Source organism: Melitaea cinxia, chromosome 25, assembly GCF_905220565.1.
Source record: "Melitaea cinxia chromosome 25, ilMelCinx1.1, whole genome shotgun sequence".
Classification (NCBI taxonomy): domain Eukaryota; kingdom Metazoa; phylum Arthropoda; class Insecta; order Lepidoptera; family Nymphalidae; genus Melitaea; species Melitaea cinxia.
The window spans coordinates 189,408-217,058 of NC_059418.1; the positions used below are offsets into that span (position 1 = coordinate 189,408).

The 27,651-nt window shown below is 37.2% G+C and overlaps 1 protein-coding gene across 1 annotated transcript; it reads right to left on the bottom strand.

The window, feature by feature from the left end:
- Window positions 1-411: 411 nt before the first annotated feature.
- Window positions 412-27,399, bottom strand: LOC123665823 (putative fatty acyl-CoA reductase CG5065). The gene is made up of 8 exons (XM_045600057.1): window positions 27,158-27,399; window positions 13,854-13,959; window positions 10,911-11,069; window positions 10,173-10,295; window positions 9,418-9,543; window positions 8,767-8,914; window positions 1,508-1,609; window positions 412-602 (listed from the first exon to the last, which is right to left on the bottom strand). The coding sequence occupies exons 1-8, from the start codon at window positions 27,397-27,399 to the stop codon at window positions 412-414; spliced, it is 1,197 nt and encodes a 398-aa protein (XP_045456013.1).
- Window positions 27,400-27,651: the final 252 nt, after the last annotated feature.

Genomic DNA, 27,651 nt, shown 5'->3' on the forward strand with positions numbered 1-27,651 from the left:
TACACAGTAAAGTAGGGAAAGTACATGAGTATTCCTGCGAAAACGAATCGGGAGCCACTTGAGTTTCTTGCGGAAATCGGAGACGTGGTCGTATTTGCGAAGCCCAAATACGAACCTTATACAAAGATTCTGGAGTCGCTCAAGCTTATTAAGTTGCTCCTCTGTAAGATCTAAGAAACATGCATCTGCATAGTCAAGAATCGTCGAACGTATGAACACTTACCAATTAGGTTTACGTCATTATTATATGTCTCTTTCAGTAATATTTTTTAATAATGAACCATGTAATTTTCGATGACCAGGAAATTAAATCAAAACTAGTACAGCACTTTCTTGGCCGACCGTACATAATATATAATTTGTCATGCTTGCTCGAACAGGATCGGATGCTAATCTCGGAGGACATGTCTCTCACCGGTTCCCCCTGGCCGCCGCCACGATGGCGAGGTGGCAGACGAGGTCGGCGGGCACCAGGTCGCACACCACCCCCCGGTGCCCGTGCACGGCCCTGGTGAGCCCCCGCGCCACGTCGCTGAACAGCGCGGTGGCGGCCACCCAGGAGTCGCACCAGCCCGGCAGCGGGTCGCCCAGCGTGGGCGTCACTGGGGAGACCAGCGCTTGCGTATATATGAGAACATAAGGATTCATAAAGGAAAAAAAGGTCCTTTTTTAACCGACTTCTACAAAGGAGGAGGTTACTCAATTCGACTGTATATATTTTTTTATGTATGTTCGGGGATAACTTCGTCGTTTATTAACCGATTTTAATAAAACATTTTTGTTGGAAAGAAGATATCCCAAGTCTGGTATAATGATAAGGAAACCAGGATCCGATGATGGGATCCCACAGAAATCGAGGGAAACCCTCGAAAATCCGCATAACTTTACTGGGTGTACCGATTTTGATGATTTTTAATTTAATCGAAAGCTGATGTTCTTCGTGTGGTCACATTTAAATTTCATGGAGATCTAAATACAACTTTTGGAGTAATCTTTGATAATGCGTATTTGCTTGACTAGTTTTTCGTCTACCTACGTTGTATTACTTGTCGATGTAATTGAAGTCGGGTTTTTTTTTCGTCTGCCTTATTGGATTAAATACTTCACAATTTCTTATCCCGCAGTTAATAATTTAAATGGGGCACAAGCAGGAAATTTCAAAATTTGCCAAATCGGTCCAGCCGTTTTCGAATTTCAACGAGACAATTTGGAATACCATTCCGGCTTCCGTTACCCCAACTAACTATAGTTTGGGTATCTTTAAATCAAGAGTGAATAGGCATCTTCTAGGCAAGCGCGTGCCATTTTCTATAGTTTGGATAACTTGGGTATATTTCAATCAGGAATGAATAGACGTCTTTTAGGCAAGCGTACACCATCTTGGGCTGCATCTTTGCTTACCATCAGGTTAGATCGCAGTCAAGATGCTAAAAAAAAAACGATTTTTGATCCGCTAATAATAAATATTCGATCAATTTGCTTCGATTACTGTCCAAGTTAAACTTACCAATTGACGGGCGTATAATGATAGTCTTCATACTTCCACGGTTCTCTTGCAAGTAATTCTCACAGAGGGCCTTCGACAGCGTGTATTTGTTGGGTGAACCGCCTGAGGGAATTGGGATATTCGCAATTGTGTAAATTAACATTTTATAATTAACTGCCCCCACTAGAGGGCGCCACAGGACCGAAAGGGTTGTTGGTGTGGAATACTTATCATTTATTATTAAATTATGTAAATTATGTTCATTTGTATTACACACATTTGTGTAAATAAACATTTTATAATTAACGACCCCCACTAGAGGGCGCCACAGGACCGAAAGGGTTGTTGGTGTGGGATACTCATCATTTATTATTAAATTATGTCAATTATGTTCATTTTTATTACACACATTTGTGTAAATTAACATTTTATAATTAACTGCCCCCACTAGAGGGCGCCACAGGACCGAAAGGAGGGTTGTTGGTGTGGGATACTCATCATTTATTATTAACAATAGCACATATATTAACTATTGCTATTCAAATAAATAATATTGGAATGTCTGTTTGTAATATTAAAATAACCGCTTTTTACTAAATGCATATGGATATACACGGTGCATATACCAGAATAACATTTTTTTACAATTGTCTGTCTGTCTGTTTGTTCCGGTTAATCTCAGAAGCTGATTTTGATGTGACTTTCAGTGACGGATAGCTGATGTAATAAGAAGTAACTTGGGCGACTTATATTTTAGTTTTTAACCGACTTCCAAAAAAGGAGGAGGTTCTCAATTCGACTGTATTTTTTTTTTTTTTTTTTTTTATGTATGTTACATCAGAACTTTTGACCGGGTAGACCGATTTCGACAAATTTTGTTTTAATCGAAAGGTGGTGTGTGCCAATTGGTCCCATTTAAATTAATTTGAGATCTAACAATTACTTTTCGAGTTATATCTAATAATGCGTTTTTACTTGACGCTTTTTTCGTCGACCTACGTTGTATTATATCGCATAACTTTTTACTGGATGTACCGATTTTGATAATTCTTTTTTTGTTGGAAAGGGGATATCCCTAGTTTGGTATCGTGATAAGAAAACCAGGATCTAATAATGGGATCTCAGAGAAATCGAGAGAAACTCTTGAAAATCCGTAATAACTTTTTACTGGATGTACCGATTTTAATAATTTTTAATTTAATCGAAAGCTGATGTTTATTATGTGGTCACATATAAATTTTATCGAGATCTGATAACTACTTTTTGAGTAATCTTTGATAGCGCGTAGTTGCTTGACTATTTTTTCGTCGATCTACGTTGTATTACTTGTCGATACAATTGAAGTCGGTTTTTTTTTCGTTTGCGAGCAAACACAATTATTTTTACAACTAATCAACATATTTTTTAAAATTCCACGCGAAATCGCGGGCACAGCTAGTTTTAGAATAAAATTAGATTATACTTTATGTATATCTTAGTGTGTGTACACTGGGTCGCAGGCACTTTCCACCAACAAAGCCAACGAAGCAGTCCAAACTTTCTCCCGAAGCCTTGGATCTGATGCGGCAGAGGCGCGAGTTGCCGGCTGCTTCGCCAGAACAGAGGGCTCTTTCCAAGAGGGTACGGAAAATTATTCGCCGAGACCTCCGCTGCTCAAATACGAGAGAGGTTGCTACTCTGATTGAGCAGAATAGGGGGTCCAAAGTTTTCCAAAGACCATTGGGGAGAAGCCTTCTTGCGAAGCTTAAAACAGCAGATGGCAGAACCGTCTGCTCTCGCCCTCAGGTCCGAGAAGAGGTTGAGAATTTTTATGGACAGCTGTACTCGTCGAGCGCACGCAAGCCTGCGACTTGGGACACCGAAGATCCACGGGCACCATTGTTGCGCCATTATTCGGAGTGTATCCCGGACTTCGAAGAGGATGAGATTGGTGCAGCGCTCGGGCAGCTTAAAAACGGAAGGGCCCCGGGGGATGACGGAGTTACCACTGAACTCCTTAAAGCCGCAGGGCGACCTGTCCTGAAAGCCTTGGCAAGACTATTTAACGCCGTCATCCACCGAGGTACCACGCCGGAGGCGTGGTCCAGGAGTGTGGTGGTGCTGTTCTTTAAGAGAGGCGATAAGTCTCTGTTAAAGAATTACAGACCGATCTCACTTCTGAGCCACGTCTATAAGCTGTTTTCGAGGGTTGTTACGAATCGTCTCGCCAGAAGACTCGACGAATTCCAACCACCAGAGCAGGCTGGGTTTCGAAATGGCTACAGCACCGTGGACCACATCCATACTGTTCGGCAGATTATCCAAAAGACGGAAGAATATAATCAACCGCTGTGTATGGCATTTGTGGACTACGAGAAAGCCTTCGACTCCGTCGAGACCTGGGCTGTCCTGGACTCTCTGCGGAGATGTCATATCGACTGGCGATATATCGAAGTACTAAAATCTATGTACGACGCGGCGACGATGACCGTTCATGTCAATGACCAAAGAACAAGACCTATTTCCCTCCGGCGCGGGGTAAGACAGGGGGATGTAATATCACCGAAACTGTTTACCACTGCGCTAGAGGATGTTTTTAAGACCTTGGATTGGGGGGAACGGGGCATCAACGTCAACGGTGAATTCATCTCTCACCTTCGTTTCGCCGACGATATTGTCATCTTTGCGGAGACGCTGGATGAGTTAGGCCAAATGCTGGCCGGCCTAAACGAGTCCTCCCGACGTGTCGGTCTCTGTATGAACTTGGATAAGACGAAAGTTATGTTTAACAACCAAGTCATACCGATACCGGTATCGGTCGATGGTACCCTTCTCGAAGTTGTTCAGGATTATATTTACCTAGGCCATACTATCCAACTAGGCCGCAACAACTTCGAGAAGGAGGCCGATAGGAGGATTCGGTTGGGCTGGGCGGCGTTTGGCAGACTCCGTCGAGTCTTCACTTCGAAGATTCCGCAATGCTTGAAGACAAAAGTTTTCGAGCAATGCGTCCTGCCTGTGTTAACATACGGAGCCGAGACGTGGACACTGACCAAGGGACTGGTCCACAAGTTTAAAGTCGCACAACGTGCAATGGAACGGGCTATGCTTGGGGTCTCTCTCAAAGACAGGAATAGAAATGAGACTATCTGCGAGAGAACGAAAGTAACCGACATAGCCCACAGAATTAGCAAGTTGAAGTGGCAGTGGGCTGGTCATCTGTGTCGCAGGACCGATGGCCGTTGGAGTAGACGGGTCCTAGAGTGGAGACCGCGTCTTGGCAAACGCAGTGTGGGACGTCCTCCGGCCCGTTGGACCGACGATCTACGTAAAATTGCCGGTGTAGGCTGGATGAGGATTGCGGAAGACCGGGATGTGTGGCGCGAACTTGGGGAGGCCTATGTCCAGCAGTGGACTGCGATAGGCTGAAGTGATACTTTATGTCTGAATTTAAAGATAATATTTTTAAAATTTAAGCAACTTAGGCTATGTTTGTCTTAGAAATTTATGAACTCGACGAACTGAACTATAACTGTTTTGTTAAAATTTCGCGCGGACGAACTCGCGGGCACAGCTGGTACTTGTATATAAATTGTTTCTAATTATTGGTATATAATAGTTGTGAATTGTAAATATGTATAATGTTTAATAAAATTATTACTAATTATTCCATATTCCACATTTACGCCGTGTTGGCGCAACGGTTACAGCCGCGGATTGTACCCGTTGCGCTGGCGGTTGCGGGTTCGATCCCCGCACATGATAAACATTTGTATTGGCCATACAGGCGTTTGCCGTGGTCTGGGTGTTTGTGCGGTCCTTGTGGGTCTCCACCGTGCCTCGGAGAGCACGTTAAGCCGTCGGTCCCGGTTGTTATCATGTACACCTGATAGTGATCGTTACTCATAGTAGGGAATATATCCGCCAACCCGCATTGGAGCAGCGTGGTGGATTAAGCTCTGATCCTTCTCCTACATGGGGAAAGAGGCCTATGCTCAGTAGTGGGATATTACAGGCTGAAGCGTATTCCATATTTTAGTAGGGTTTTTATTATTACTCCTTCCTACTTATTGTAACACCTTTTTAACGACTTCATCCGATTTTAACTCCATGTAAAAGTACTTTTGAAAGTTTGCCCTTTCATAAGATTGGTTTTTAGTGATGTGAATGTATTTAAAATATATTTCTAGGACCAAGTACGCATATATAGTGTACTACTACGCCATCTATGAATAGGATTGTAACTTATAACTGACAGTTGTGTATTACTTTATGTATACTATGGAATTATTTAGACTAGTAGCGCCATCTATCATTGAATGGCGAAATATGAATAAAGTAAATATAAAGAAGTTACTATTTTAAGTTTTATTTGTTATTGTACTAACACTAGGTTATAAGAAACATTGTTACTAACACCATATGGGCTGGTCCCGAAATAAATGTAAATTATTGTTGTTATTATAACTGAAATTTGTCGATCATGAATTATTCGAGTAACTATTTATTTAGTATAGGCCGCGGCCTCGGGGCGGCAGATTTCAGAGGACGGTCACTTGATTTCAGAGGATAAAAAATTGTATATCTTGTTTCTTTTTTACGCTCTCTTTCTTAATGACTAATTCATTTGTTTATTTAACTTTCATTCGTTTATTTAAACTTATACTTATCAATTAATAATTGTGTTTGCTCGCAAACGAAAAAAAAACCGACTTCAATTACATCGAAGAGTAATACAACGTAGATCGACGAAAAAATAGTAATACTTTGTTCGTATTCCATATAACGCGACATTATAAAATTGTAGAATTATATAATGTTCTACTGTTATTTCTAACATTTTGTTAGCGATTGTAGGCAGAAATTTCATAAAAGGCCCGTCGTCGATTCGCGCGAAGCGCTGACATCGCTTATTACGGCGGGTTTTTTAGTTGAAGCGGATTTATATTGAATTACGGTTTATGTCTTCTTTATTAAAAATATGTAATGTTCATGTTTTCACACAGCTCCGATGCACGACTGGAGTTTACCCCTTCAGATCAACTGTCTAAATAGGCACAAAAAGGCTTACTAGTCTAAGAAATATATTATTACTATATCAAATTGTAAATAAATGAATGCAATAACGCCATCTATCGGAACCTAATTGCGTTATTAGAAAACGTCTGAACGCCATCTCTAACAAGGTCATTCGTTCAGTAGATTTTACTGTTCAATTTTTTCATTCCGGGGCCTTAAATGAAAATCGATTCGTAAGGAGAAAACTCCAAAAACAGTCAAGTAAATACGCCTTATCAGATATAGCTCAAAAAGTTTGAGTCAAATCTCAATTATATTTAAATGGGACCACATGACAAGCACCACCTATCGATTAAAAAAAGAATCATCGATATCGGTCCACCCAGTAAAATAGTAATGAGGTTAATATAACGTTGGTCGACGTAAAATAGCCAAGTAAATACCCAGTATTAGCGATAATTTAAAAATTAAAAGCTCAAATATATTTATAACGAATAAACTGCTACTCTCTACTCTAGTGGAATATTGTAATTTGATCGATAGTGAACGAAGTAATTTCATTACATTTTGATAGATGGCGTTGTGGCAAAGTATTGAACATGACCACAGTCGTCTTAACATCGTCATGTAAATACGTGTCATCAAAGATTACTCAAAAATTGCTCATTATATCTCAATCATATTTAAAACGGACGACATGACAAGTATTAGCTTTTGATTTATACAAAAAAGATCAAAATCAGTGCACCCAGTAAAAAGATATAACGTATAATACAACGTAGGGTGACGAAAAAACCGTCAAGTAAATACGCAATATTAGATATAACTCACAAATTACGAATCAAATCTCAATTAAATTTGAATGGGACCACGTGACGAATAGTAGCTTTTAATTTATATAAGAAACGTCAAAATCGGTGCACCCAGTAAAAAGTTATGAGGTATAATACAACGTAAGGTGACGAAAATAATGTCAAGTAAATACGCGTTATCAAAGATTAATCAAAAAGTAGTTATCAGATCTCGATAAAATTTATATGTGACCACATGATAAACATCAGCTTTCGATTAAAGTAAAAATTATCAAAATCGATACACCCGGTAAAAAGTTATTGCGGATTTTCAAGAGTTTCTCTCGATTTCTCTAGTATCCCATCATCAGATCCTGGTTTCCTTATCATGGTACCAAACTAGGGATATCCCCTTTTCAACAAAAAAAGAATTATCAAAATCGGTACACCCAGTAGAAAGTTATGTGGTATAATACAACGTAGGTCGACGAAAAAAGCGTCAAGTAAAAACGCATTATTAGATATAATTCGAAAAGTAGTTGTTAGATCTCAAATAAATTTAAATGGGACCAATCGGCACACACCACCTTTCGATTAAAACAAAATTTGTCGAAATCGGTCTACCTGGTCAAAAGTTCTGATGTAACATACATAAAAAAAAAAAAAAAAAAAAAATACAGTCGAATTGAGAACCTCCTCCTTTTTTGGAAGTCGGTTAAAAAATATACTTATCAATAGTTATTTGTTACACTAGCCTAACCCCACGGTATCAGTGTGCCTCCGACTTAACTTCATACGAAGATAATTAAACAATATATTTGAATATAAGAAACCCAGGTGTGCCCACATCCCTATTTTCTCTGTACGGCACACGTGCAAGATTTCAACATCATTTCGGACGAAGATGGCAAGCAACGGAAAGCGACCACCGCAGAGACCACCGCAGCGACGGCCACACCGTGGAAACCTTTCTTCAACTTCGTTTTATTAAATCATTCTTTTACTTAACATCAGTAGGGAATCACCTCTCTTTAGTTATAAGTTTAATTGTAATTTAAATTAATAAAGTATTATAAGTAAATTGCTTTTTTTTGGCATCTGCGGCTGCAACAATCGTAACTTATTATACGCGTGTTTGTTCTCAAACAAAAATTCTTTTATTTCGCTTGTGTATTTATATTAGTTTTAACCGACTTCCATAAAAGGAGGAGGTTATCAATTCGATTGTATTTTTTTTTACATATGTTAATTTAGAACTTTTGAGTGGATGGACCGATTTTGATGATTTTTTTTTATTCGAAAGGTGGTGTGCGTCATGTTAATTGAGATCTGATGACTACTTTTTGAGTAATCTTCGATAACGCGTATTTACTTGACAATTCTTTCGTCCACTTACGTTGTATTGCTTGTCGATGTAATTGAAATCGGCTTTTTCGTTTGCGAGCAAACACAATTTATTTTATTAGAGTAGTGTTGTAGAGTGATACTCACACAAGAACTTCTCCACAGCTTGTTCATCATCACCGAACACATCGATGAAGGAGTCCACCTCCTCCTCCGTCCTCAAACGAGGGTACATCACCTCGTCCACTATCATCTTATCTGAGTTGGCAAACGCTGTCGATATGTACACGAACGTCTGGAAGAGATCACAATATTAAGTGAGGGTACAGCTGGAAATGTCCTGTTCAAAATCTGGAGCAGCCCGACTGGGGAAGTACCTCGACCTTAGAGAAGATCACAGCTAAATAATACTGTTTTCAAGCAGTATTGTGTTCCTGTTGGTGAGTAAGGTGACCAGAGCTCCTGGGGGGGGGGGGGGGGGGGGATTGGGTCGACAACGCGCTTGCGATGCTTCTGGTGTTGCAGGCGTCTATAAGCTACGGTAATCGCTTACCATCAGGTGAGCCGTACGCTTGTTTGCCGACCTAGTGACATAAAAAAAATCCCTCTACTTCCACTCGCCTCGCCCGATCACACTTTCCGTAACGCTCTCGTCATGCATTCATCAGCTTACTTCTCGTAGTTTCACTTCGGTAAATTTCCGTTTCTTCGATTTCGAGTTCTACTTTCCTCCCATTTTCCACTAACAATGAGATAATTTATAACATCAGCAGAAAATATAAAGCAATTTCGTCTCACCTCCAAATTTTTAATTTTCTTCGCCAAATGCACAAGTTTCTTCGTTCCCTCGTAGTTTACTGTCATTGTGTCTCTGAAGGTGTCTGAAAAGTTGACGGTCGCCGCTGAGTGTATGACAACCGACACCTGCAGGATTAAACTGTCTGATAAATACTATCCCGCAGGTAAATTACCTATCGGTTTTAAGTAGGCTTAACGAGGTCTTAGGTTCTATGTTGGCTTACAAAATGGCGACCGTTCTGGTGTAATGGTGAGTACAAATATTTATTTCCGGTCTGGTTGTCAGTCCTCGTGGGTCTCCCCACCGTGCCTCGGAGACCACGTTAAGCCGTCGGTCCCGGTTGTTATCATATACACCTGATAGCGATCGTTACTCGTAGTAAGGAATATATCCGCCAACCCGCATTGGAGCAGCGTGGTGGATTAAGCTCTGATCCATCTTATATTACAGGCTGAAGCGTTCGCAAGCGAAACAAAACCGACTTAAATTACATCGACAAGTTATACAACGTAAGTTGAAGCAAGTAAAGCAGTAAGTGGAAGAGAAAACGGTCAAGTAAATGATGATGATGATGGCGGTGATGGTGATGGTGATGGTGGTGGTGATGGTGATGATGATGGTGATGATGATGATGATGATGATGAGTGAAAAGTTATGCGCTATAATACAACGTGGTTTTCCGCCGGCACCTTAGTGGGCATGCCCTGGGATCACTTTCGCACACTACCCCCCCCCCCATTATCCCTGTACCTACATTGTCTATTAACTTCTGTTGGTCGCTCGTCCTTACGACCGGCTCCGGTCTCGTCACGTCTCCTTCGATCGCTATTATTTTCTTCAACGTGTTCGGTTTTAATGACTTCAGTTTATCAAAGAGCTGGAAAAAATAAAGATTTTTGATTATAATTGTACAAACTCCTTTGTTGTCCCCTCTCGACTTCCGTTCGTCTCACCCAATCACGCTTTTTGTAACGCTCTCGTTGCGCATTCACCAGCTTACCATCCAAATGAAGTGTGCGTAGAGAAGTTTAACTTCAAAAAAACGTGTGTGCAACTTACACATGCCAGAAGTGAAACTTCTCAAATGTCGTAGCAAGCTAGGGCGTTGCGATTTGTTTTATCGACGATGACGACGGAAAATGGTCGTAAGCGCCATGCAAGACGACGGAGCAAGAGAGAAAGGTGCGAACACACATTGTCTTTCTCTCTTCCTCTCATAGCCAGTTACGTTTCGTGTATCTAAGACACAGTGCAGGCCTATTGTGCAGAAGTTTTACTTCAGTCGTGTGGCCTAAAGCCCACTTAATTTTTGAAGTTATACTTCTTTTAGCGTGTGGGAAAATGATGACAGTAAATTTTTACGCTTCGCGCGCACACCGTCACAAAAAACCGACACCCTGAGTTAACTAATCAACAAAGAAGCATAACTTCTTACGTGCGTACATAAGTACACACTCCTTTTCTTTGGGCACAGGTAAATACAATAACGTACATTATCGTACATATATGTACAGTTGTGACCAGCTGTACGTACCGGTACATCAGTGATCTGCTGCTGCCTCTGTTCCGCGTTCATGCCTCTCTTACCCCGAATCAGGACGTAGATGCTGTCAATGTCCGTACAAGTGGACAGGAGTCTCTCTATCAAGACCTGGAGATGAAAGAAAATTTGTGACGATTCAAAGGACATAGGCCCATTTCCTCGAGTAGGAGAAGGATCAGAGTTAAATCCACCACGCTGCTCCAATGCGGGTTGGCGGATATATTCTCTACTATGAGTAACGATCACTTAAAAATATTAGTGTTTAAAAATTTTGATGAAATGAAACCGGTCTGGTGTAGTTGTGAGAGTAGTCGCCTAAAACACCGACGTGTGCGGGTTCGACTCTATATTTGCTTTCTCGACCAATAGGCTATCTAACACTGAAAGAATTTTTCAAATCATACCAGTTTCTGAGATTAGCGCGTTCAAACAAACAAACAAACTCTTCAGCTTTATAATATTACTAGCTGTGCCCGCGGCTTCGCCCGCGTTGAAATCAGTGTTTCACGAAGTTTTACCAGCAAACTTCCAGTGAAACTTTCATCAAAACCGGCTTAGTCATTCCGTAAACCTTCCTCTTGAAGCACTCTCTCCATTGGTGAAACCGCATGAAAAGCCGTTCAGTAGATTTTGAGGGAATCGACCACATACGCTTTTGGGGACTTTGTTTTATAATACACTAACTGTTGCCCGCGACTACGTTCGCGTGATTATGAAGATATGCATTACTATTAAGATGTTTAACGCAAACTTTTTTTTATTTCAGTCACTTGAAATGCTTATCAAACTGAGTAACTTTTTAAAAGGCACAATTTAGTATAATTTAATAGTTATTTTTATAAAACCTCTCTATACACCACATTTTTAGCTTTATTTTCAGGCTGCAGTATAAATAACCTAGCAGGCGAACTTATAGCTGCTGTTTATGTTTCGTACAAACTATAATCCCCAATTAAACCCTCTTAGCGGTGGAATATCGCAAAATCCGTTCTTAGCGGAGGTCTACTTACTATAATCTACCTACCTACCAAATTTCATCTTTGTCCATCCTCGATGGATTAAACACCACTGGATGGTCCCAGCGGTTTTTGAGTTCTCATAATGAGTGAGTCAGTGACCTTTCGCTTTTATATATAATATAGATTACGATACATTATTTGGACACCTCCTCACCATCTATAGAACATACATTTTAAATTTCAAGTCTCTTACTCAAAAACATAGGACTTTCATATAAACTTCCGACCCCCGTTTTATCCCCTTAAGGGGTCAAGTTTCGTAAAATCCGTTCTTAACGGATGTTTACGACTTATAAGGAACCTACCTACCAAACTTCAAGTTTGTGGCTATTATAGTTTCGGAGATTTCGTAATGAGTGAGTCAACCTACCATCCCCCGTATTAACCCCAAAAGGCAGTTGATTTCTAAAGATACGTTATTTGGACACTTCCCCACTATCTATAGAGCACACATTTTAAATTTCAAGTCTCTGACTTCAAAAACATAGAACTTTTATACAAACTTCCAACCCCCGTTTTACCCTCTTAGGGTTCGAGTTTCGAAAAATCCGTTCTTAGCGGATGTCTACGCTCTATAAGAAACCTACCTGCCAAATTTCGAGTTTCAAGGTGTTATAGTTTCGGAGATTTCGTGATCAGTGAGCCAACCTACTATCCCCCGTTTTAACCCCAAAAAGGGGTTGATTTCTAAAGATACATTATTTGGACACCTTTTCACCATCTATAGAGCTTACATTTGAAATTTCAAGTCTCTTACTTCAAAAACATAGGACTCTCATACAAACTTGCAACCCCCGTTTTACCCCCTTAGGGGTCGTTTTTCATAAAATTCGTTCTTAGCGGATGCTTACGTCTTATAAGGAGCCTACCTGCCAAATTTCAAGTTTTTAGGTGTTATAGTTTCGGAGATTTCGTGATGAGTGACCTTTCGCGTTTATATACAGGGTGTCCCAGGAAAGACTGTCAAGCGGTAGTCCAGAGCAAGAACACCCCTTGGGGATTCCGAATCACCCCTATGTATGTGATCCGATTTTTTATAGTTTAGGAGATATGATTTTTTTTCTAATTTTTCAATGTTTTTCGACCTTAGCGCTATTTTTGATCATAACTTTGTAAATAATTGAGATAAATGCCTGATTTTTTTTTTGTAATTTAGCTAAACCTTTGGTCCTAACTGATACGTACACAAATAAACCTAAAAGCAAAACCATGTGTTCAAACGTAAAAGAAATATTTAAAAAAAGAAAAGTGCAAAACAAATGATAACTTCGAAGATTAAAAAAAAATAATAGCAACGAAATAATTTATTTCAAAGAATTTTAAAAACTTCCTTAGTTTGTCTAGTTTCTACCAGAAAAAAATCAATAAGTTAGCTTTATGGCATCACTCCCAAATTTTGGTTCAAATACGACAAGTCTGATATTTCAAAACTTAAGTTTAAAACATTGTAATAGTATTGGTCGTGTTTACTATGAGTACGACTTGGAAAACAAATAAAAAACACTTCGTTCTTGAATCTTTTGTATTCTACACAATGGTTAACGGGTATGATAGCCGCGCCAGATGTCGGGAAAGTTACAACTAGAGTTAATGAGCTAGTGCTAGAGTGAGATAGAGGCAATCTGTGACTAACGATAATGACAAACAATCCTGGGACATCCTGTATATTATAGATAGATTATAGATTATAGATGTGACGGTGAATGTTCCTTACTCTTTCACGCACAAATTACAGACCAAAGTTTAATCAAACTCGGAACGTAGACAGCTGGAAATCCAGAATTATACATAGGATACTTCTTATCCCGACATTTCCAATATAGAATATAGCAAGAATTCCCAATATAGATAAAGCTAGTATGAAATGATTCACCTTTCCCAGGAACCCCGTACCACCAGTTAAGAAAACCGACTTCCCGGCGTAGTAGTCGCTTATCCTTTGATACGTTTCCGCTGTATCCGTTTTGATTGTGCTGTTACTGGAAAAAAATAATTAATTATTAATAAAAATAAATGAAGAGTGATGTCGAAAATGAAAAAAGACAACGACTTTATCTATCCCTCCACATACATAAAAAAATACAGTCGAGTTGAGAACCTCCTTGTGTTTTTTTTTTTTTGTTGATTCAGAGTAAATCCCTAACGGATGCCTCCAGCCCGGGGAGTTGGAGGGTATGTCCAATTCGCACGGACTAAAACCTCTGGGGTGTTCCTTCGCTAGCCTGGGGTGGGATCACGGGGACGCTAAGCACTTCCGCGATAAATGCAAACCTCCTCCTTTTTTGGAAGTCGGTTAATAAAAAAGTTTCACTTCAAAAATCGACTTCAATCACATCGACTAGTAAGTACAACAAAGGTAAACGAAAAAAAAAATAGTCAATCGAATACAAATTATTAGATGTTGAATTAGATATAGCTCAAAGCGCCAAATCTCGGACAAACTTAAAACTTGTGCTCCCAGCACATGACAAGCATCAGCTATCGATTAGCCCTTATAGGAATTCGTTCGTTTTTTGGAACGTTGTTAACGGGATTTGGGATTTATACATTAATACGCGAAACATAAACCTTGTCCCCCGATTTACGATGATTGCGCGGACGGAGGAGTATGAAATTTCGCACACTTATAGTTTATATAGAGGAGTGCACATTGACTATATTTTTTTTAATTATGCATACAAAATACATGAATTCAATGGAAAAAAAAACGCCGCGTTGGCGCAACGGTTACAGCCGCGGATTGTACCCGTTGCGCTGGCGGTTGCGGGTTCGATTCACATGACAAACATTTGTATTGGCCATACAGGTATTTGCTGTGGTCTGGGTGTTTGTGCAGTCCTTGTGGGTCCCCACCGTGCCTCGGAGAGCACGTTAAGCCGTCGGTCCCGGTTGTTATCATGTACACCTGATAGCGATCGTTACTCATAGTAGGGAATATATCCGCCAATTTACATTGGAGCAGCGTGGTGGATTAAGCTCTGATCCTTCTCCTACATGGGGAAAGAGACCTATTCCCAGTAGTGGGATATTACAGGCTGAAGCGCATTACACACACTGCCATGTATTTAACACGCACAAGCATATTATATACTCTTTTGTTTATTATTATAGAATTACTAGCTGACCCGGCAAACGTTGTCTTGCCGCTAAACGCTATTTAAAAATAGGGGTTAATGGTAGAGGGTTGATTATTTAGGGTTGTATGTATTTTTTAATGTTGTATCATAAAAAAATAGAAATTAAAAATTTTGTCTAAAAAAAAAAAAAAAATAGGGGTGGACTACCCCTAACATTTAGGGGGATGAAAAATAGATGTTGGCCGATTCTCATAGATACCGGATAAGCACAAAAAATTTCATCAAAATCGGTTAAGCCGTTTCGGAGGAGTATGGCAACGAAAACTGTGACACGAGAATTTTATATATTAGATAGTCATTGACAACAGAACCTTCATAATGTTCAAACTTATAATTTAAACTAATTATGATCGAATCTCGATCACTGGCCGACCACCAAGTTGAATAAATAAGAATTAAAAAGTTGTATATAGCCTTCTAGCACTTAATTTTAACAGTGCAATCATCGCCTCAGTAACATTTGAATGTTAATAACTTGACGATAAGCGGCTTAGCGTTTTTATTTGCGAAATTTATTATGAAATATTTGTAAAACTACTTTGGTAAGTTTTAATTTTAAAAAAAGATGTTTATTTATTTATATGTTCCTAACAAGTTTTCTCTACATGGATCCTTCTCCTACATGGGGAAAGAGACCTATGCCCAATATTACAGGCTGAAGCGAATATAAATAACAATAACAAAGTATTCAATGCAGAATATGTCGTGTAAGCTTTTAATCGAATTCCGAAAAAGGACACACAAGTACTTTTCGAGTTACATCCATAGATCAAGTAAAAAGAATAGATAACGCACTTAGAACAAAAAAGTGAAGCCACTTTTTTAAATATGTGTGAGTGAGTGAAGTGTTGACACTTTTAAAAAAAAGTCCCTGAAAATTTTATTAAATGGGATTAAACACAATTAATTTAATATAGGTAAAATGGGTATCCGAAAATAAAAATCTGTTTATAGTTTTAAATATATTTACTCCTTTTTTGCTTCAAATTGTTAAATAAACCTATTGCAGCCATGTTTTGATTTAATGAATTATATAAATCTGTGTCAATGAAAATTGCGTTTTTAAGTAATTGATGATTCCTCTGAAGGGCAAGTTTCTGTTTTAAAGACGTCTAACTCTTTGCTGTAATGATTTAATTTTTTTACATTTTTTTTTTTAAATAAAGTTCTTGCTTTTTTAACTTTTCTCTTAGTTTATGTTTTCTAGGTGTATCAAAGATTGAATCTTGGTTAACGACTAATTTAAGACTCATCCAGTAGGTCCTAGAACAAAAAATTCAACATTAAAATACCTAGTAGTAAGTAGTAGTATATACGCGATGGTACTCTGCGAAGTCCACGTTTTGTACCGTACATGTCAGCTTTATCAAAATGGTTTGAACAAACCACACTAGATGAGGATGGCTGTCGTTGTAGTTCATTTCAGCTCAGTCGCACAGCAGCTACCTATTCTATCTATCTCCTATTAAAATATTCGTTGGAAACCTAAAATCATGATATTTAGTAGTAAAATATAAGTAGTTAATTCACAAATTTAAACAGAAAAAAACGAGTTAAAAATTTATATTGACTTCAATTTAGGTAAAACATAAAATCACACGATAAAAAAAAACACAATAATGATGTCCACTTTCTACTTTATTATTTTTCTATGATTGCCTACAATTTACTTACCCGCATTTTGGGCTAATGGAAATAAGAATTACTGGTAACACTCCCTCGGTACGTCATTTCGGGGCATAGAAATTATAAGTTCCGAATAACCTCAATATTATTTTGGAATAACAAAAAATATAAAGTTTTGTATGGATTTACGTGTGAAACGATATTTCTTCAGACTTTTTGTTCACTTTGGTATTGTTTTTGCACCATTTAATTACAAAAGAACGGCATTTTACAGGCAAAGTTACTGTACGAGGCCTCGTGAGATACTAACGAAAATGAGCGTAGTTTGGTGCATATGTGTGCGTGAGCGCGTGTGTTTACTTGAAGGAGCCGAGTTTTGTGGCTTCACTAACAACAAAGGCCGCGCATTATCTACTTTTTTTTACTTCATCTATGGTTACATCCAACTAGTTAACCCCACAAACGTTGTTTTGCCAATTATGATATTAAACCCCCTTAACCCCCCCCCCCTTATAACAGCTGTATGAAAAGTAGATATAGGCCGATTCTCAGACCTACCCGATATGCACACAAAATTTCATAAAAATCACTGCATCCGTTTCGGAAGAGTATTGCAACTGAGATTGTCACACAAGAATGTTATATATGAGATTTTTCACTGAATTTTTTATTCTAACACAATAAAATATAGCCTATGTTACTCCTGAATAGTGTAGCTTTCTGTTAGTGAACTGCCTCCTATTTTGCAGTCGGTTAAAAATGCCTTACTAATTAATTACTAAACCTCCTAAACTGAGGTAGGGCACAGCAGCAATTTCCTGCTCAAAATATGGAGCAGCCCGACTGGGGTAGTACCTCGACCTTACAGAAGATCACAGCTAAATAATACTGTTTTCAAGCAGTATTGTGTTCCTGTTGGTGAGTAAGGTGACCAGAGCTCCTGGGGGGATTGGGTCGGCAACGCGCTTGCGATGCTGCTGGTGTTGCAGACGTCTATAAGCTACGGTAATCGCTTACCATCAGGTGAGCCGTACGCTTGTTTGCCGACCTAGTGACATAAAAAAAAAAACCTCCACCGGCGATGAAAATAGATGAGATCAATCAGAAACCCTGACATAATAACATGACATTGGTAGACATAGACGACTCTGTCTCTGTGTTAAGGGAAAGGAAAACAATGGAAAATGTAAAATTAAATGTAAATTTCCTTATACTAATATAAAGAAAAATAAAAACTATTTAACCGTAAACATGAAACAAATATAAATTTTTGAGGGTCGCCTGTTGTTCATCCGACTAACAAAGAAGGAAGAGGGTCTCGATTCGATTGTATTTTTTAAATGTATGTATGTTAAAATACCTCAGAACTTTTGACTGGGCGATTTCGATGATTTATTTTATCGAAAGGTGGTGCGTGTCATGTCAATTGAGATCGGACAAGTACTTTTTGAGTTATATTTAATAATGCGTATTTACTTGACTATTTTTTCGTCTACCTACGTTGTATTATACCGCATAACTTTACACTGGGTGTACCGATTTTGATGATTCTTGTTTTAATCGAAAGCTGATACTCATCGTGTGTCATTCAAATTTGAATGAATTCTGATGACTTTTTTTGAGTAACCTTTGATAACGCGTATTTACTCGACCATTTTTTCGTCTATTTACGTTGTATTACTCGTCGATGTAATTGAAGTCGGTTTTTTTTATTTGCGAGCAAACAATTCTTTTTTTAGGCTTAAAGAACTTTATTTGTCAAGACCATTACAGTTCACTTATGAGTATTGTACATATACTTTATTAAATATGTAACAAACAGTTCGACCGAATTTGTTTAAATAGACAATGACTCAAATAATTGTGTTTGCTCGCAAACGAAAAAAAACCGACTTCAATTACATCACGAGTAATACAACGTAGATCGACGAAAACATAGTCAAGTAACTACGGGTTATCAAAGATTACTCAAAAATTAGTTATCAGATCTCAATAAAATTTATATGTGACCACATGATAAAGATCAGCTTTCGATTAAATTAAAAGTTATTAAAATCGGTACACCCAGTAAAAAGTTATTGGGGATTTTCAAGAAGTTCCCTCGATTTCTCTGGGATCCCATCATCAGATCCTGGTTTTCTTATCATGGTACCAAACTAGGGATATCCCCTTTCCAACAAAAAAAGAATTATCAAAATCGGTACACACAGTAAAAAGTTATTGCGGATTTTTAAGAATTTCCATCAATTTCTCTGGGATCCATCATCAGAATCTGGTTTCCTTATCATGGTACTAAGCTAGGGATATCTCCTTTCCAACAAAAACAGAATTATCAAAATCGGTACATCCAGTAGAAAGTTATGCGGTATAATACAACGTAGGTCGACGAAAAAAGCGTCAAGTAAAAACGCATTATTAGATATAGCTCTAGAAGTAGTTGTTAGATCTCAAATAAATTTAAATGGGACCAATTGACACACACAACCTTTCGATTAAAAAAAAATTGTCGAAGTCGGTCCACACGGTCAAAAGTTCTGATGTAACATACATAAAAAAAAATACAGTCGAATTGAGAACCTCCTCCTTTTTTGAAAGTCGGTTAAAAAGTGCGTGCGTACAAGGTACACATGTCAGATGTGAAACTTGTTTGGCAAACTAATTTTTAAGTCTCGCTTATATTTACGCTTCAGCCTGTAATATCCCACAACTGGGCATAAGCCTCTTTCCCCATGTATGAGAAGAATCAGAGCTTAATCCACCACGCTGTTTCAATGCGGCGGATATACTCCATATTTTGAGTAACGATCGCTATCAGGTGTACATGATAACAATTGGGACCGACGGTGGGGAGACCCAGAAGGACTGCACAAACACCCAGACCACGGCAAACACCTGTATGGCCAATACAAATGTTTGACATGTGCGGGGATCGAACCCGCAACCGCCAGCGCAACAGGTACAATCCATGGCTGTGACCGTTGCGCCAACGTCGGCAAACAGCGTCAGCTCATGCGCCTAATGAAGTTTCACTTCAATAATCGCTTCATGGTTTGCTAGTTTGAGGCCTAAGAAAAGTCATCAAAATCAAAATCGGTACACCCAGTAATGTTATGAGGTGACGCACATAAAAAGTCGAATCGAGAACTTCATACTATTTGAAGTCGGTTACAAATACGAACGATTCGTAACATTTATTTTATTTATTTTATACTTTATTGTACACCACGAATACATTACAAACAAAGCATAAAGATAGTTACAGACAGTGAAGTACAATGGGCGGACTTATGGCTAATTAGCCATTTCTTCCAGACAACCCATATATCCATACATCATGTAATATAATCGAAAAGTCATCATATCTCACTCAAAATAAAATTGAACGACACGACAATTACAAGCATTCAAATATTTGCTCGCAAACGAAAAAAAAAAACGACTTCAGTTATACAAGGCAGACGAAAAAAAAAGTTAAGTAAATAATTGTGTTTGCTCACAAACGAAAAAAATACCGACTTCAATTACATCGGCAAGTAATACAACGTAGATCGACGAAAAAATAGTCAAGCAACTACGCGTTATCAAAGATTACTCAAAAAGAAGTTATCAGATCTCGATAAAATTTATATGTGACCACATGATAAACATCAGCTTTCGATTAAATTAAAAATTATCAAAATCGGTACACCTAGTAAAAAGTTATTACGGATTTTCGAGAGTTTCCCTCGATTTCTCTGGGATCCCATCATCAGATCCTGGTTTCCTTATCACGGTACCAAACTAGGGATATTCCCTTTCCAACAAAAAAAGAATTATCAAAATCGGTACATCCAGTAGAAAGTTATGCGGTATAATACAACGTAGGTCGACGAAAAAAGCGTCAAGTAAAAACGCATTTTTAGATATAACTCGAAAAGTAGTTGTTAGATCGCAAATAAATTTAAATGGAACCAATTGGCACACACCACCTTTCGATTAAAACAAAATTTGTCGAAATCGGTCTACCCTGTCAAAAGTTCTGATGTAACATACATAAAAAAAAAGAAAATACAGTCGAATTGAGAACCTCCTCCTTTTTTGGAAGTCGGTTAATAAATTAACAAAATCGGTCCACCCACTCAAAAATTCTGTGAGGTAGATAACATAAGAAAAAATGCGAACTGCAAACCGGTCATCGACACACCGAATAAGACTTAAAATTAAAAATACACTCAAATTAATAACCTCGTCCTTTTTACTTTTAAAAATTTAAAAAATAAAATCGAATACTTACCCATCATATCCACTATCAAGTGATAAATATCTTGAATTGTTTAAAATTTTATTGTATTTAATATTTTTGAATTTATTTAACACATTTTGGAAACACATTTTTATTATTACTTATATTATATATTAAAAAAAAAAAAAAGTTAAGAAAGAATGGCTTTATGCTATAATTCCGCTGCACTTTTTCGTGTTTTTTTTTTTAAATATATGTTTAATTCTTTCCTGGTTTTTAATGAATTTATTATTTTACGAGACGTCCGCACAAATCGAGTTTAATAACGTTTATAAAAGTTAAAATAAAGTAAACTGTGTGTATTATTCATTTATTTTTAAACTAGCTGTGCCCGCGGCTTCGCCCGCGTTGAAATCATTTTGTCACAAAGTTTTCCCGGCAAACTTCCAGTGAAACTCTCATCAAAATCGGCTTAGCCGTTCCGTAAACCTTCCTCTTGAAGCCTCTCTCCATTGGTGAAACCGCATGAAAATCCGTTCAATAGATTTTGAGGGAATCGATCACATACGCTTTTGGGGACTTTGTTTTGTAATACACTAACTGTTGCCCGCGACTACGTCCGCGTGATTATGAAGATATGCATAACTATTAAGATGCTTAACGCAAATTATTTTTTTATTTCAGTCACTTGAAATGCTTATCACTCTGAGTAACTTTTTCAAAGGCACAATTTAGTATAATTTAATAGTTATTTTTATAAAACCTCTCTACACACCACATTATTAGTTTTTTTTTCAGGCTGCAGTATAAATAGCCTTTCAGGCGAACTTATAGCTGCTGTATATGTTTCATACAAACTATCAACCCCAATCAAACCCCCTTAGCGGTGGAATATCGCAAAATCCGTTCTTAGCGGACGTCTACTAACTATTATCTACCTCCCTGCCAAATTTCATCTTTATCCATCATGGATGGATGGACCATTCAGCGGTTTTTGAGTTCTCATGATGAGTGAGTCAGTGACCTTTCTCTTTTATATATCTAGATTACGATGTATTATTTGGACACTTCCTCACCATCTATAGAGCATACATTTTAAATTTCAACTCTCTCACTTCAAAAACATAGGACTTTCATACAAACTTCCAACCCCCGTTTTATCCCTTTAGGAGTCGAGTTTCGTAAAATCCGTTCTTAGCGGATGTCTACGCCCTATAAAAAATCTACTTGACAAATTTCAAGTTTGTAGGTGTTATAGATTCGGAGATTTTGCGATGAGTGAGTCAACCTACCATCCCCCGTTTTAACCCCAAAAGGGAGTTGATTTCTAAAGATATATTATTTGGACTCCTTCTCATCATCTATAGAGCATACATTTTAAATTTCAAGTCTCTTACTTCAAAAACATAGGACTTTCATACAACCTTGCAACCCTCGTTTTACCCCCTTAGGGGTCGAGTTTCGTAAAATCCGTTCTTAGCGGATGTCTATGTTCTATAAGGAGCCTACTTGCCAAATTTCAAGTTTGTAGGTGTTATAGTTTCGGAGATTTCGTGATGAGTGAGTGACCTTTCGCTTTTATATATATTATATATTATAGATTATAGATATAGATATTATAGATATAGATTATAGATTAAAGTTATTTTCGTACTTGCGACGGTGAAGCGAGGCGTTGACATAGCGATAAATAGCTACCTATATTTTAACGAAACATTATTACCATGCAAGTTTTTAGAAAGTGTGACGTCATATTTACTGACGTCACCATTAGTCACGTCATTCATAATTTACAGATAACGAAAACTCAATATCAATAATCACATATAAGATTTTAGATTAACATGGTTACTTCTACTACGAAAATTATTCGCAAAGCGAAAATAATAAACATGATAAATACCCCGTTCTCAAATAATTTTCGTAATCAATAATCACATTCAATTTTATTTAAAACCTATTATAAAACAAGTATACGCTTAAAATAAACCCTATCGCAAATTAGCTTTATATTAAAACACTTTTTTTTAATGTTGAATTTAACCAAAATCTTAATTCGACACTTATTTTCTAAACAAAAGTAAATATTTTAAATAACACTCACCAAAGTAAATGTTAACAACAGACGCGGCGTGAAAAAGTGAATCAACATGGCGGCCTCCGATCATGTTGCTTTTTTACAATAATTTATAATTAATAGTTTTAATACGAATATTTCGTTATTCATGAAATAATTTTAAAAGGTTATTGAAAACACTTATTAACTCAAATTATTTTATAAAATTACGCGTGGTTTTTATAAATTTTTAATCACTCATTGTTCAAAACAACATCCACGAACATTCGAAACACAACTATTCCAATTTCAAATCTTTTTTTTTAATGTTCGTAACTTCTAAGGAGGTAATGACAAATGTTGACAAACTCCTTTTAAAAAATATTTTTATAATAAAGTCGATCAAATGTAATTAGTATTATTAACTAGACGATAAGTAATCGAATTTAAAATCTAAAATAAAAAAAGTTAAGTGTTTTGCGTCGATATAATTTAATTATACATTCGACATCGAAAAAAAATTGTATTTGACAAACGCATTTAACTTTCGAAGTAAAACTTTTTTTCGCACGCTTGACTTGGGAGTAAGCTGGTGAATGGGTGACGAGAGCGTTACGAAAAGTGTGATCGGGTGAGATGATAGAATTTGAGAGGGAGATATAAGTTAGTAAAGATAGAAATAGAGGAATAGTTATCTACGTTTCGTAAGTTTTACTTCAGTCGTGTGGTCTAAAGCACACATTTTTCAAATTAAATATCCTTTAATTAATCAAGCTAACCAGTTGTCGTTAAAGCTATTTGACGTATGGCGGTATCTAGCAGATAAATTTGTATGATTTTCTTATTTAACGTTAAATTCTAGTTTATTTATTGGATATTTCGGTAAGTATTTAGACTAACTTATCTAACTTCAAAATGACGGCTCTTAATCTAAAGAATAGCCGATATTTCTATTAAACAGCGAATATAAAGGGTTCATATCTATATAAAGGTTTATATCTATAATCGGTTAGTTAATTAAGGAGAAACACGTTCCTATGGCCTATTCTACCAACTACTGTTTAAAATTTATTCGTAACTTATGTACAGGATAAACTTTAACCACAACCTCTGAAACATAATCGGTCTTACTTATAAACGTTTCTTAATTTTTAATCAATTGCTTAGCAACGGATTAGCAAAAACCTCACTTATAAACACTATTTAGCGTTAAGAAGTCGATAAGTAGTGTTTAAATAGCCGTCAAATTTAAACACTGCCGAGGCATAGTTTAACTCCTGCTAAGCGGCAAGTTGGCGGATTTCACATAAATCAGCTGTTATATTGTGACGTTTGATCTACTTACTTGCGTGTGTTTGTTAGAAAAAAAAATTATCATTCTTTGTTCGTTTCTTAACTAAGTAACAGCTAATCAACGTTTATAAGTAAACAAAAGTTAAACATGGATTTGTAGCTTAAGAGCGGTTTAACTAAGCGGTGGCTAAGTATTGCTTAGCGAGATTTTTATAAGTAAGACCGAATATGATTACTAAAACACTAATACTCTTAGATGTATAATTGTATTTGCTCGTAAACGAAAAAAAAAGTGTGTCTGTACTTATGTACGTACGTGAGAAGTTATACTTCATTGGCTAACTAACTTCACGTTGCTAACTTCTTCGTTGACTAGCTAACTTCAGAGTGCCTAGTGCGATTTGTATAATCCGTCTCGCAATAACGGACGTAAATTTTAACTTCATTTTGTATGGGAAATTCGGCATTTCAACCTAGTTTATGCGTTTGCCGCTAGATGGCTCTGTATCGATTGTATCGTATACTATTCTTTATCGTCTAGGCTGCAGTGTTTAAATTCCCATGCAAAATAATCTTCACATATAAACGCGTTTCTCTCATGTTTCTGTGAATAAAACTCGCACTAGGCACTCTGTGCCGGTTTATTTCGTGACGGTGTGCGCGCGAATCGTAAAAATTCACTCTCATAATTTCTTCCTAACAGGCCAAAAAAAGTATAACTTCAAAAACCGACTTCGTTTGCATCGACCAGTAATACAACGAAGGTAAATGAAAAAAATAGTTAAGTAAATACGCGTAATTTGAGATACCTCATCATCAATTCAGTCATCCAAGTTCATCCAGTCAAAAATTATGTGATACATAAAATAATACAGGCAGATAGAGAACCGCTACCTTTTTAAACGGTTTTATTTAGCTCACCCTGTTTGTTTTATTTTTTATTCTTGGGTCAAATTTAGTAATTCAAATTTCACCCTCTTCCTGTCAACCGATTAATCTGAAATTTTGTATGCACTTTGGATTTTGGTGACAATACAATTATGTTTATTCATTATCATTATAAATTCAAGATGGCCGCCGCTACAAAATGGCGGATAATTTATGTTTTATTAATCCCATCAATATGGGTATCAAATGAAAGGGCTCAACAAGCAGAATACAATATACTATAAAAAATTGAAATCCAAGATGGCGGCCGCTACAAAATGGCGGATAACGTAGGTTTTATCAATCCCATCAATATGGGTATCAAATGAAAGGGCTCAACAAGCAGAATACAATATACTATAAAAAATTGAAATACAAGATGGCGGCCGCTACAAAATGGCGGATAACGTAGGTTTTATCGATCCCATCAATATGGGTATCAAATGAAAGTGCTCAACCAGTATAATCAATGTACTATATAAAATTAAAATCCAAGATGGCGGCCTCTACAAATTGGCGGATAACTTAGGTTTTATCAATCCCATCAACATGGGTATCAAATGAAAGGTCTCAACAAGTAGAATACAATTTACTATGCAAAATTGAAAACTAAGCTGGCCGCCGCTACCAAATGTCTGATAACAATTTTTTATCAATCCCACCAATATGGGTATCAAATAAAAGGGCTTGACAAGAAGAATACAGTGCACTATACAACCTCAATATTTAAGATGGGCCTTGCAATAATGAAGCACTAAATGAATTAAACAGAATGCAAAATAAAAACTAAAAACTAGAAAATAAAAATAGGTAAAAAAACTTTTTAAGTTAAACGGTTTTATGTTAAACATACATTGCAATGTTTAAGATAAATGTACTAAAAACCAAAAAATAATAAAATAGATACAGTCGTGGGAATTATAAACATATGCATAGACTAGACTAAAATAAAACCGTGGGGCACGTCAATTGTCTACAAATTATCGACTTAATGTGCGATAGAAGAATCGTTTAATTCGTCGTTAAAATAGGCAGTTGGCCCGCAGACGGTGAGGAAATTACTTACTATTTTCTTGCTCATGGAAATTCCAATAGTTATACACTCCATGTAAATAAAAGAGATGTTTCAACTAGTTTATCGTTGGACATTCACACTGCTGGCTGGCGAGGAATCGTTTCACTGCTCGTAGTTTGTCTTTAATCGACAAAACATATGATAAAAGTACTACTCGCTCACCACTATGAAACCCTAAAACTCGCTTATAATCGACCTTGCTAGCTTGTTTCCACATTCTAGCCCTACTTATCACACGTCCATCGTTGTCGGTTGAACAACTGCCTAATTATAGTGTAACATTACAAAACAAACATTTTAATCAACGATTGTAGACAATTGACGTGCCCCACGGTTTTATTTTAGTCTAGTCTATGCATATGTTTATAATTCCCACGACTGTATCTATTTTATTATTTTTTGGTTTTTAGTACATTTATCTTAAACATTGCAATGTATGTTTAACATAAAACCGTTTAACTTAAAAAGTTTTTTTACCTATTTTTATTTGAAGTCATTGTATAACAAATCGTTTAATTTAATGACATTTAATTTGATGACATTTAGACAAAATGGATATTTGCAACAAAGCATTGTAAAATATTATCATAACAGAATTCTAAATAAAATAAATGTGAGGCTTATTATAGGATTAAAATTGTTATTGTGAGGTATTCGATTTATAGCTTACCGGACAGCGCCATTTTCATTTGACGTCAAACTATTGTCTGTATATTCAAATTATGACAATTTATTTTTATTTGAATTTTTTCCCGCCAAAAATTTATCCAAATTCTGGAAAAAGTAGAAGTCTGTAGCGGCCAGATCTGGTGAGTACAGTGGATGACGGAGAACTTCTAACCCCAGTTCTTGTAACTTGCAGATCGTCTGCTGTGCAGTATGAGGTCGCGCGTTGTCGTGCAGGAGCAGCGGAGCCGAGCGATTGACCAAAGCTGGTTGGAGACGTGCGAGCTTCCCCATTATTGTGATTAGTTCTTCACAGTACACATCTGCAGCAATGCTCATGCCGTTTGGTAAGAAGCTGTGATGAATTACACCGGCTCTAGACCACCAAACAGTTACCATCATTTTCTTAGGGGTCATTTTTTGTTTAGGGCATTGTTTAGGTACTGAACCAGGATCTAATCAACTAGCTGATCGTTTGTGATTGTCGAATAGAATCCATTTTTCGTCACAAGTAACAATGCGATTCAATATGCCTTCGTTTGTGTGTTTGTATTTCGCGCTAGCGTTCATTCGATTCGTGAGGCACACATTTGTCGAGCTTCTTTACCTTGCCAGTTTGACGCAAATGGACCAATATTGTTTTAGTGCTAGCTTCGAAGCCGTAGTTTG